Source organism: Arvicola amphibius, chromosome 6, assembly GCF_903992535.2.
Source record: "Arvicola amphibius chromosome 6, mArvAmp1.2, whole genome shotgun sequence".
NCBI lineage: Eukaryota > Metazoa > Chordata > Mammalia > Rodentia > Cricetidae > Arvicola > Arvicola amphibius.
Window position 1 is genome coordinate 35,073,514 of NC_052052.2, and position 12,779 is coordinate 35,086,292.

Sequence of the window (12,779 nt, forward strand, 5' to 3'; positions counted from 1 at the left end):
TTTAAAAAAACAAAGCTTTACAGTGACAGCAAAAGTAATATAAAAAGAGTATAGACAGTCATAGATTAAAGGAGTAAAAAAATAAGCCACACAAAGATGGAATATATACAGTCTGGATTATGTATATTATTGTGTTTTCTTTGAATTTTTTGGCTGCAGAAATTTATATGATTGTGGGGGCTGCTAAATTAAACCAACATATATATTTTAAAGGTATCTTGACTTGGAAATTTGGGTTTAAGAATATGTTGCTTTGGAAAAGAGGTTCTTCTTTTGTTTCTACAAAGGATGGGAACCTGTGGATTCCATCCAACTAATGTGGTTTGATGGAACAAGATCATCCTGACAGGTCTCCATGAACCCTAAAAATACTTTGCCCAACAAAGAACAGGAAGCAGTTTGGAGAGAACAACTCCCAAATTCCCAAAATGACGGTTTATAAATGTTTGTTTTCATTTAAATGGGTTTGATTATAAGTGATTAATGTTCAGAGTCAATTTTTTAAAAAAAGTGGGGAGATATGATATAGAGATGAATACTTTGCATTGGTATGGATCTTGGTCTATTGATACAAATTTAAGGTTGATTTTGTTACACTGTGTTTATGTATTTTTGCTCTTGTTTAAGGTATTTTGTTTGTGTAGCTCATTTAAAATGTAATGTATATTTAAGAAATGCAGATTAATAGATAGTTATCTGTAATAATCAAAATGGTAGTCATGTTAGTCAGGTTCTCTAGATGTACAGAGACATATTTCAAATGGATAGGCATTCTTCATATCTTTCAAATATCTATATAATATGGCATTTAAAATGTTTTAAGAATTTAGACTTTTTTTCAACAGTGAGACATGTCTGCTTCTGGCAGCATCAATTACTTCAGAGAGGTTGATGGGCACTGAAGAAACTCGTTATGGAATTTGCCTTCAATGTGACAAGGCTAGTTATTTGGGCAAGAAACTGCTCTTGCCTGGACTTATTTATGGTATGCTGTATAAACTGGACATGCAGGACCCGAAGAAAAGTGTTTGCTAAACCTTACAAAAAATGAGATGGTCCTTCAGGGTTTCAGACTCACAGAAGAAACTGCTAGACACTCTTCTGCAGGACAGAGAAGAAAGTGACTGACAAACTGCCAAGATACGCAAAACAGCCTTTCAAATTTCCTGTTTCATGAAAAAAGTTTGCCAAGTACTATGGGCCTGTAGGTTGAAAAATTTGAGTGACCACCCATGCAGAAAGATGTCTTTGTCAATTCTAGAACTTTGGAAGTTGCTTACAATGCACTTCCTGTTTACTTAGGTAATATTATATCCTCCTAGGGTCTTTGATGGAGTTGAAAAATAGATAGTTATAGTTTTCCTTAGTTATGATAAAAGATAAATTAGATATGGAACTTTAGACTCACAAAGATAGGATATTATTTTCCTTAATTTGACAAATATAAATGGACTAAATATTATAACTGTAATTCTTGCTTGATACCTGTTTTGTTATATGTAATTTTACTATGTTAAAGTTAAAACCTTCCTTTTTATTTAGATAGAAAAGGGGAGATGATGTGGGATGTCCTTCTGTATGTGTTGCTTTTATTAGTTGATGAATAAAGCTGTTTTGGCCAATGGTTTAGCAGAGCAAGTTAGGCGGGAAATCTGAACAGAAATATATATACAAAGAGTAGGCGGAGTCATGGAGACGCCACGTAGCTGCTGAAGGAGACAGATGCTGGAACCTTACTGGTAGGCTACAGCCTCGGGGTGATACATAGATTAATAAATGGGTTAATTTAAGATGTAAGAGTTAATTAATAAGAAGCCTGGGCTAAAAGGCCAAATAGTGTTGTAATTAACATAGTTTCTGTGTGATTGAGCAGTCGGGAAATGAGCTAGCAGTCTCCATCTACACCCAGAGTTTACACATCCCTATCTTTACTCCTACCCTACTAGCTACTGTGCAGTGGATACTTAGTTTATCTAGGGAGATACAATATGGACATATGCATGAAACTAGATGCTAAATGCTTTGATGAACTAATATGAAGAGACTGATCAAATAGCATAAAGTTATAAGATGCAAAGGATCTAAAAGTAAAAGCCAAGAGATTTAGGCAGAAATGCGGTACTGTGTTCTGACCTGACTGTTAAAATGTGACTTACTATGGAAATCACTACTAATTTCTAATAGTAACCATCTGCTATTTTGTGTGTGTGTTCAACCTTTAAATCTGGCTCGTACAATCTTCTTGTCATTCTCTAAGTGCGGTTTGAAAAATGCACAGAAACAGTTTAAGAACTTAATAAAAGCCCAGCTTATAATGCATCAAAATCAAAATCTTAAATATATACAACTTTATCTAGATAATTGCTAAGGATAAAACACTAGCTAAAATCACTAAGGATGGAAAAGCTTCCATAATATGACTTCAGCCAAGTTTGTCTCCTATGAACTTCCTATCCTCTGAACTCAAATACTGTGTGCATCTCAGATGACGCTGAAGTCACTGTTGCTCTTCCTGGCTTTCCCTTCATCTCAGCAGGTCTCAAAAGGCCTACCAAAGTGCTGGGAATGCCATCTAAATGTGAAATGAGTTTTAAGCTGGACACCATTTTTAGATTATCTATGCCTCTGTCCCTTATCATTAGTTTAGATAACTGTGCTAATTAATTTTTGTCAAGTAGATATAAATTAGAGTTTCCTGGGAAGAGGGAACCTCAGCTGAGGAACTGCTGCCGTTATACTGGCCTGTGAACAGTATATGGGGCATTTTCTTAATTGCTAGTTGAGGAAGGAGAGCCCAACCCACTGAAGGTGGTGAAATCCCTAGGCAGGTGGGCCTGAACTGTATAGAAAAGGAGCTGAGCAAGCCAGAGGAAACAAGCCAGTAAGTGGTGTTCCTCTGTAGTTTCTGCTTCAAGCTCTTGCTTTGGCTTCCCTTGATAATGGACTGTAACCCATATGACGTAATACACCTTCCTCCCCGTGTTGTTTTCGATCATGGTCACAGTAATAAAGCAGACTAGGATAATAACTGTCTTAGCTTAAAAGCCATTTCCTTAGGAAAGCCCATCTGATCCCTACGCTTTCCCGCTGTAGTACTTACCAGACTTGTGATTAAGAATCTGTTCAGTTTTGTGGGCTGTCCCACGAAAGGGGCCACATATCTGCCTTACTCACTGTGGCCATCCCAGCTCCCAGTAAAGTGCTGAGCACAAGGTAGGTGCCTGATGTCCTATTCATTCACTCACTAATATCCTAATGTACTAACCGCTCTGCCTTGGAATTTATCACAAGAGATCAAATGCTCCTCTTAGAAGGAACAGCATACAGATTCTGATGCATTTGTTTTACTTTATGGGAGCTTCCTGTCTGCTGTTATGCTCTGGGCCTTTACAGTATCAGTTGTGTTGCTCACCAAAGACTCCCTTTTCAGAGTGGCAGCCCTACTACTCATCTTAGAGGGTAAAGAAAAGAGAAGAAAAGGTTAAGGAGAAACATGAAAACTTGAATGACATGAAATACTTTTGTGTGTTTGTATGGTGTATATATGTGTTCATATGAGTGTGTGCGTGCACGCGTGTGTGTGCACAGGCAGAGGCTGACAATCATCAGTCACTGAACCTGGAGCTTGCCATTTTGAGTAGGGTGGCCAATGAGCTCCAGGAATCGTCTGTCTCCGTTCCCCCAGAACTAATGGGTTTCAGATTCATGCCACTGTGCCAGCTTTTATGTGGGTGCTGGGGGTCTGAACTCAGGTCTTCATGCTTGTGTGGCAGGCACTTTATCAAGTGAGCCATCTCTCCAACCTGACAATACTTCTTAAACAAATCGTTCAAGTGTATTGAAAAGATCGGAACCACTTCAAACACCGTTGGCAAAGGAGTAGGAGAACAGAGAGGGTGGAGACGGCACAAGAAGACAGAGTGGAAAGAGAGGCTGCCAAATGTTTTAGTCACAAACTTTAAAACTGAAGTATAAAAGGCAACAGAACTTCTACCCAGATCCAGGCTTGGTCTGATGCTATTGGAAGAAATAGCAGGACAGATGGCTACTATTACCAACTATCTTTGCTGAATTAAAAATAAGAAGGGGGTTGGGGTGATAAGTTTTCACAGTAAGCCTTGAAAACCCTGCAAGGTACATTATTCATCAAATCATTCAAAGTTCTCAGCTCCTACTTAACTTAGCTGAGTTCAAAAGGGCTTTAAGAACTAGGACTCCTTTAATCTTCACAGCTTTGTAGTAAATTACACACTCTTGTAAAGCAGCCTGGCCAGGCGGAGGGGGACAGGTCTCCCTATGCCACCTTTCAAAGCCATACTCGGGCAGCTTGCCAAAGCTCGCTGTGGCAGAGCCAGCTCAAGCATTCCTTACCATGTGCCAGGGCTCGACTTTACGTGCGGGTTAGCTTTCAGCTTTGGCGGTTACTTGAATTTACACTATAGTTTCCTGTATTTGGTTTCCATCAAAAAAAGTATCATGTCTTTGCTCTATTGTACTTTTAAAAGTGAGACCTATCACTGTTAACGAAACGATCCACATGAATCCCAGCATGACATACACATGAGAAACAAACAGACTCTGTTCATGAGTCATGAAAAGCAGTCACCCTCAGGGCCAGCAAGTATGCACCACCACCACCTAGCCAGACTCCACCTCTTAAAAAATGTTTTAATTAGCAAATATTAGTTCTACATCATGATGAGTTTCATTATATTTTTACCCATACACAGAATATTATCAGCATCACCTCCATCCACTCCCCCATTAGCCCTTCTGTGTTCCTCCCATGCCTGCTAATCTCCTCCTCCCATCTAATCCCCCTTCTCCTTTCATGTTTTTTCTATGTGACCCAATGGGTTTCATTAGGGTTTGTTTATAGAAGCAAATTCATCTGTTTTAAATGATTTTCCTAATATTATATGCAAAAGGTCTCCTCTAATATGCTGACAGGAGCAGGATGAATCTGAAAGCCAAGTTCAAGGTTAAAAAAAAATGGCACAAGATTGTTGTATCTACCACTTTTACTACTTCTAACACCTGAAGAGAAAAGAAAAGAAAAAGGAAAGGTAAGGAAGGAAAAAAAGACTTCCTTTGGAAAAACATCAAGTTTCCCTACCTGATGGGTCATTGGCAACATTGTAAAAGACTTCATTACTGCCAACAAGTTGTAGTAAGTTGAATGATTACACTGACCCTTGATCTCACCCCTTTCGGACACACACACCCTGTGCACTTCAGAGAGCTATCATATGGATTTAAGCAGACATAAGCACAAAACAAATGTATAGCCTCTTAAGTATGCCAGACACTGCTCACACAAGGAGGGGGAATATCATCTATGTACAGACAACACACACCAACACAGAGCATGCCACAGCAGATCTGAAAAGGCTTACCACGCTGGAGGTCAGGTTTGCTCTTTGTTCTGCCTTGCTCAGTGCAACCACATCACTTTCTACCAGGCTGAGTCTCTGTGTCAGGTTACTGAGTGTCTCGTTCATCCCCTCAAATTTAAGGTCACTCTGTCTCTGGTATCCCACTACAGTACTGTTGATCTCTTCTAAGGAGTTTTGAAGGTACAGGATATCCTAGGGTGGAAATAAATGGATTTGGGATCCTAAATACTGCAGCTAGACAAGCAGGACAGGAGCAATGCAGCAACCGTTATTTGCATCAAGGAGTAAGGTACTTTTCCTGGCTGTGGAACTGCCTGAAACTGCTTTGCTCTTTCTTCTATCAACAGTCTGCCCTCTCCTGCATTGCTTGGCCTCAGCTAGGCAGGAAGGGGGAAGAAGAGAAGTGACTGCAAACTCCCAGTCCAATCCCTCAAAGCGGCGAGTTTGGGAATTAATTTCCTGATGTTTACCTCACTTGCTGGCAGGAGAGCATAGTGGGTTATTAACTGAAGTCCCATTAACTTAATTGGTCAGAACAAAACTACCTTAGGAATAATACCAATTACTGAATTGGCTCATGTAACAAAAGCACAGCAAGTAGTGCATTATTTAGTACAAGATTCAATTATTTTTATTGACATTGTCTAGTACTGATTGCTACTTAAAAAGGAATGATGACTATAGGTTTTGAAGGACATTAAACTCAGGACAGAAATTCTTCTTAGAGAAGCTTTCCTTTATTCTCTTTAATGTGATTCTGAACGCAGTATCCCTGCCTCTTCCTCTCCAGTCTTTTCTCTTTAGACTTTAGAAAACACCAGTTTCAAGGATATGTTTCTCAACATTCTTACCAGAGTTTTCTACGGCTCAAACCAGCCATCACTTTGGATTTTGCCGAGATTGCTATTTGCCATAGAGTTTCAGGACAACCTGATCATTTTATGTCTTTGAAAATGTGAAGAGGAATTTCCTTCACTGGTTGACATACAAGGCAGAAAGCAGAGTGCCACAGAAGAAGCAGGGCTCCCAAGTACCTGCATTTATCTTTTCTGCTCAGTTCTCAGACAGGACGGTGATGTATGAGGCACTTGCGGAGGCACCTACTGGGGCACTGTATGCTAAGCCCACATTCTTCAGACTGCCTCTATAGCCTACCCAAACAAAAGTACCTGTTTTGAACTTTCACTGTGGGTTTTATTGTCAAGTTCTGATGTAGCTGAAGATGATGGCATGATTTGGTTGCTTCCATTGGTCTCCTTTAAGAAATGTTAACACAAATGGAAGTTAGTACATAGGTAACGATTAACTACTAGGTTACTTAACCATCTCAGCTGGTCCCGGAACAGTCTTACCTCCCTAGGATGTAGCCATGGATTAATCTACAGTAGTTCCCCAAAGCTTATATTATGAGCCATATGAAAGGTGTCATGGCTATCGTGGACTTCTGAGAGTGTTCAGCCTGAAGCAGAGGCTGGATAGCAGCACCCAGATTACTCCAGGAACCTGAGCTCCTCCTAGTACGCCTCTCAGTTTCCTACTGGGATGAATTCTTTTGAAACTCCTCTCTCCTCTCCCCATTACCTGTACTGCAGGATAACTGCAGAATCAAAGCACAGCCAGTGACTGTGCTCACAACTGGTTTCCTTTAATACAAGCTGACGTCTACATCAGAGGTTGACTCGTCCCTCTCTTCCCTGCTGCTCTCGTCTCTCTTTGCAGACACTTAAGTATAACACGCTTAGATACATGTTCACCCTTTACTGGGGAAAAACTGCAAAGCTGATTCTTTTGCAGCCCACAGCTATGGTTTAGTACAGTGTGCTAGTAGGAAGATCACTATTGGCAGTCATGGGAAGTTAAAAGATGCTGATCCAATCACAACGATGTAATTGGCAAAACAGTGTTCCTTAAAATCTGAACTCCTAGGTATTTATTAACCCTGCTTTCATACAAATTGAAGGTAAAATTAAAAAGAAAAAGATGTAACACCCATGGTTCTAGGAAGCAGAAGATATACAATTAGGAAAAAGTATTTTAGGAAATGGGTCATTACTTGAGAGCACGTGCAAGATAAAGGAAATAGTGAGTTATGTCTTTATTACCATGGTCACAGAGGTCCTCGGTTACCATATTTACCAAAGACCTAGTTTTCAATCCTATTTACCCTCACGGTTTGATGTACAGATGGCAGACCAATGAGTACACATTGCTTGTTGGAGATTTTTTGTTGTTGTTGTTGTTGTTGTTTTAAAGCAGGCAGAATAGGATCTGCTTAGTTCACTGGGATCATGACTCTGACACTGGAAACAGTGAGCAGGCGCATGCTGCCTTTCTCTCATGTTTACAGATCTTACCATACTGCTTTGCAGTGATTCCAAGGTTTTCTTGTGTTCATCCACAGTTTTCTGTATCGCCTCCACAGCAAGATGGACACTGTTTAAAGTATTGCCAATGGAAGCTACGCTCTGAATAGAAACAATGTAGGAATATCAGTTTTCCCTTTTAAGAGCTTTACTAGTAAGTATAACAGACACGCAATACATTCACATATTCAAAATGCATAATAAATCTGTGAAACTATTTCCATAATAGAAGCAATAGACATTACCCCACCTCAATTTCTTCATGCCTCTCTGTAACTTCCCAAGACAACCATTTATTCACTTTCTGTTACTATATATCAGTTTGCATTTTCTAGAACTTTACATAAATGAATATATACTTTAAAAAACTTTCTTAGTTTGTCTTCTTTTACTAAGTGCAACTGAGATTCATTTATGTCTAAGCTGCTCAGCATGTTACATGCCATTGTATGGTTTTATCAACTTGTTTATCAACCAATTAATGGATGTTTAGCTATTTTCAGGATTCGACTATTACAAATAAAGCTGTGATAAACATTCATGTGGAAGTCTACACGCAGACTTGTGCCCTCATTTCCCTTCATACTTTCTCGTTCTCACAATCCACAGCTGTGCAGATCTGTCTTAACTCACAAACTATCTTTTAAGATGGTTGTGTCACTTTACAGTCTCATTAATGACTTAAAAGGGTCCCTACTGCTCCACACATCCACAAATACAGGTGATGTGAATTTTAAATATTTCCCATTCTAATGGCAGTGTAGTGGTATGCTGTGATTTTAATTTACACTAAAGCACTAATTAAATATAAATCAGTATTTTAATTCTTTCAATTATAGTCAAACTATGAATTCCATGTAATTTATACTGAAACAATTAGCAAAGACAGAAACATTCATTCTTTCTATGAATAGTTTCCCATATATAAAAATCAAGCCATTTTCTCAATTAAAAAAAATCTACAATCTTCCCTAAATAAAGTACATTTTCCTAAAAAATTATTTGTAACAGTCAAATACTGGAAAAGGAACACTAAAAGAATAATCTGGGACTCACAGACAATATGCCTACCCCTAAACTATGTGTGATAAACCCCCTGCAGGCAAGCAGATAACCAGCCAATGCTGCTGACTGTCAACAGTCAGAAGTATTAAGTGATGACTTTTGAGCAAAATTGGGTGGTATGATTTCTGGCTCTAGGAAACCCACCTGGCAGTAGAATTCTGTCAGCAATGTATGTACTTAGGCAACTACTTGTTGTTAAGAATATTTCTTAAGACGAGCCTCTCTGCCGATGCAAATAATTCCAATCAGACCAAATCAGACCGAATAAAAGATGCCCATATTTAATGCAGTGCTCCTGGGTGGCACCAGGAAAGCCTGGCGAGGGGAAGAGAGAGAAGGGCAGACCACACAAAACTCGGAGACCACGTGCACATTCTCTGCGGGGCAGTTTAAGTAGCCTGTGGGAGTGGTCTTGACCTTCCCTGGGGAGGAAGTCACCATTTGGTGGGCTTTCTTGGAGGTGGAGTTTGTACTAAGGCAACTCCCAGGGGAGGGGCTTGAAATGGAGTTCCTGTCCAGTATTCCAAAGATGGGTGCCAGGGGCTGGGATGAGGTTCCAACTATAATATTCCAGACTCCATACAAAGGGGTGTTAGGGAGCTGGGGTAATGCTTTTGACCAAACACTTATTTTGCTCATATTAGTCCTAAAGAATCCAAGTACTCAGAGGGCATGATTCAGAAGTCATCTTTAAAATAAATTAAGAAATTATGCACATTTGTATGAGTGTATGTGTAGGTATATGCATGTGAATGCAAGTACTCTTGGAGGTCAAAAGATGTTATTGCATCCTCTGGAGCTAGAGGTACAGGAACCAAACTCTGGTCCTTGGCAAGAGCAGTATATGCTCTTAACCGATGATCTATCTCTTCATTTGTCATGCGTTACTTTATAAAAAAATCCAAAAGAATGTTATTATTTGGTGGGTTTTATCCATTTATTAAGACATACTGATGATTTACAATGTGACAGTACTTTTAACCAAAGTTATTTTATTGTTTTGAGGTGGTCTCATATAGCCCAGGCTTGTCATATAGCAAAGGATGACTTTGAATTTATGATCTTCCTGCCTTTACCTTCCACATGCTGGGATTATAGGCCTATATCACCACCACTGGTTTTATGAGGCACTGAGGATCAAATCTAGGGCTTTGTGCATGCTAGGCAAGCACTCACCCAAAAGAACTGCACACCCAGCCTCCAAGGTAACATTTTAAAATTACACTGAAACAAGAATTCAAGGAAATAGGAGTTGGTAACATTTTCAATATTTAAAAAATCACATAGCATAAATGAAAGCTAGCTAGGTTTTTGTTGTTATTGTTTTGTTGTTTTGTTTTGTTTTTTTTTGCTAGGTAGGTTTTGGAGATGAACTACAATTTCAAAACTGAAATATAGTTTAAAATAAAAGCAGAACCCAGCAGGATTTGCAAAGAGATAACATTTGGGGTAGTCTCTAAGTTACTACACTACATAAACACTGTTGTTGCCAAAAGCTGCCAGACACTCAAAGACACCTACTGTTAGAGAATCCTCACTGGCTGGCTGGCTGAGCCTGTCAGGACACAGGAAGATAGTGAGCTCTTGTTTGGGGGTTGTTTTTTAGGAAAGCAGCTGACAGATCATGCAATTCCTAGAATAAAACTCTGAAACTAGTATTCCTACAAACTGCAAAGTGCCTGGTACACACTGGAGAAAGCTCCACAAGTGCTTATTGAATTAACGAGAGCAAGAACAAGCCAGTTTCCTTTTCTGATGTAAGTCTGCCAAGTTGCTTCTGTAAGGCTACAGACGCCTGCTTTTTCCTTCTTGGTCCTTGGGAATGATGGCAAGAATCTGCTTCATTAGAGTTGCCTCAATCTTTTTAATTTAAATGTTGAGAGCAGATGGCCATACTAATGAGTAGCAAATTACAGGGACCGAGCACACAATGCTGCGCTGTAAAACATCAAGTTTTATTTCTGTTTGTGGTTTAGCAATTTTTCACTTTGTGTAACAATCTAGGTTTTTATGGAACGAGCCTGGCATATGATTGAATCAAACATCACAGGCCAACTTCTAAAAGCCAAGGACCCTAGATTTAAAAGAGCCCACAGCGCAAGGGCTCTTATTTCTAAAACCCTTCTTTCGTTTTTTGTTATGGGGGGATGCTCTTGTGTTCAATTGGAAACCATGTTCTCCCTTCCAACCTCTCTCCACTCTCCCCATTCAGCCCCAGGCATTCCTGCGTCTCATCCTTCTGGATTCCACTTGTCTGCTGTTAACTCTACACACCAGGGGTCTTAAACAAACAGAAATTATGAACTGCTGTTTGCACAGGCACTGAGGTCTATAGTGTACAAACAAGTGATTGTTTAGGACATATATAGACACCTTTAGAAAATAATACCAAACTGTTTCCAAAGTATTTTTTTCTCAAATTATACCCAACAGTGTTTAAAAGTACCCTTTGCCACACAACTGCTCCTTGATTTCTAATTTCTCCATTTCATCTTAGACCATCTTTAAACAGCAAACCAAAACAAACAACTACACTCCTTCCCAATCATGGAAAAGTTGATGTTTAGAGCAACTCTCATCCACGACTGGTCTGGGCTCCTGAAGCCAGTGTAACGACAAACTGGAAAGTAAACGGCTCCCTGCTAACATGGTGGCCCCAGCAGAGCAACTCGAGAACACACACAGAAAAGGGTGATAAACTATAAACTATAAAGTAACCTGTTGAAAATTAAAGTCCCAACTAGCAAAGTTGATTTGAACTCCACAGGACACAATGGTATATTTCACACTGCTCTTTTGGAGCAGCTGATGTCAAATGCCAGGTTTTCAAAGTGAACTCTTAATTCCAGCTTAGGTAGTGTCCAAACACAGCACTTACCTTCTGAAGTCCCTCTACAATGCTAGGTAGGCTAAGTAAGTCTGCAGCTGACTTGACATTGGCTTTCAGGTGGTTTACCGCAGAACTCAACAGGGAAATCTGAAAAGGATTAATAAACAAAGAAAACAGAATTTGTAGAGTATGCGCTTCCTTCACAAGCTCCACAGCTTACAATGTCAAGGTACCTGTCCGCTCTCAGGAGCAGAGGAACTATAGTGTTTTGGGAAGAGCTGAGAATCAGGAAGCAAGAGGCAGAGCCATGTGCCATTCTTTACCTTGGTCCTAGCAGCTGCAGTGCACAAACTCTTAAATAACTCAAAAGAGGCAGTGATTACCATACAATCCTTCAGTAGTTGAGCAGGAAAAAACTGATGATCAAGGACTACTTCAAAACTTCACTTTGGTAAAAGAGAACACCTATTTAACTGAACTTTTGTTCCTGTCCGGGTGGGAACATATATTATAAAGTAAAAGCCCATCATCACAAAATATAGTCCACAGGAACTGTATCCTGACAACTTGAATAGCACTTTTAACTACTCAGGGACTTGGTTTTGGTTTAATAATGTGATTAATATTTCAAACTCAATAGCTCAACCAAAGCATTACTTTGTACCCTGAAGGAGCTCAATAAATACCCACTGACTCACTGAAGGATGCAATGAATGTATTAAAACAGGAATTGAATCAAAATAAAATGTGGCTTCCTTTCTACTGGTAGGATTTAAGTATCTGGACTCCTATCTGAATGGGGACTGGGGGAACCTGTGTAACATGCAATTTCAGACTCTTGAGTTCGCATTCTAATAAGTCCTGCAGTGTGACTCAAAACACTCTTCAAAGAGTCTTGGTGCCAGATTGCTTTCTTATTCTAAATTTTAGGATGAGAATAAAGGTCTACCAATAACTGTAACAAAGAGTGGCTTCATAAACACCCATCTTTCTGGGTACTCGCGACAGGCCAAGCTGTGGTGGCACCGGAGGATGTCATAGCAGGGCCAGATTCCTTTTCATTCCTTCAACAAGTTCTTGGCATTTGCTTTGTGCTGACACCTTAGCTGCAAGCCTAGGGATTCA

The 12,779-nt window shown here is 39.7% G+C and overlaps 1 protein-coding gene across 2 annotated transcripts in view; it reads right to left on the bottom strand.

Moving 5' to 3' along the window:
* Efcab14 (EF-hand calcium binding domain 14) overlaps positions 1-12,779 on the bottom strand; it is a 41,821-nt gene that overhangs the window by 12,731 nt on the left and 16,311 nt on the right. Inside the window, exons 4-7 of one of the 2 annotated variants that reach the window (XM_038333824.2) lie at positions 11,703-11,801; positions 7,751-7,861; positions 6,566-6,652; positions 5,397-5,588 (exon numbers count right to left, since the gene is read on the bottom strand). In XM_038333824.2, the coding sequence (XP_038189752.1) occupies positions 5,397-5,588; positions 6,566-6,652; positions 7,751-7,861; positions 11,703-11,801 (489 nt within the window). The remainder of the gene's footprint in view (positions 1-5,396; positions 5,589-6,565; positions 6,653-7,750; positions 7,862-11,702; positions 11,802-12,779) is intronic. The other variant, XM_038333825.2, reaches the window with a different exon arrangement.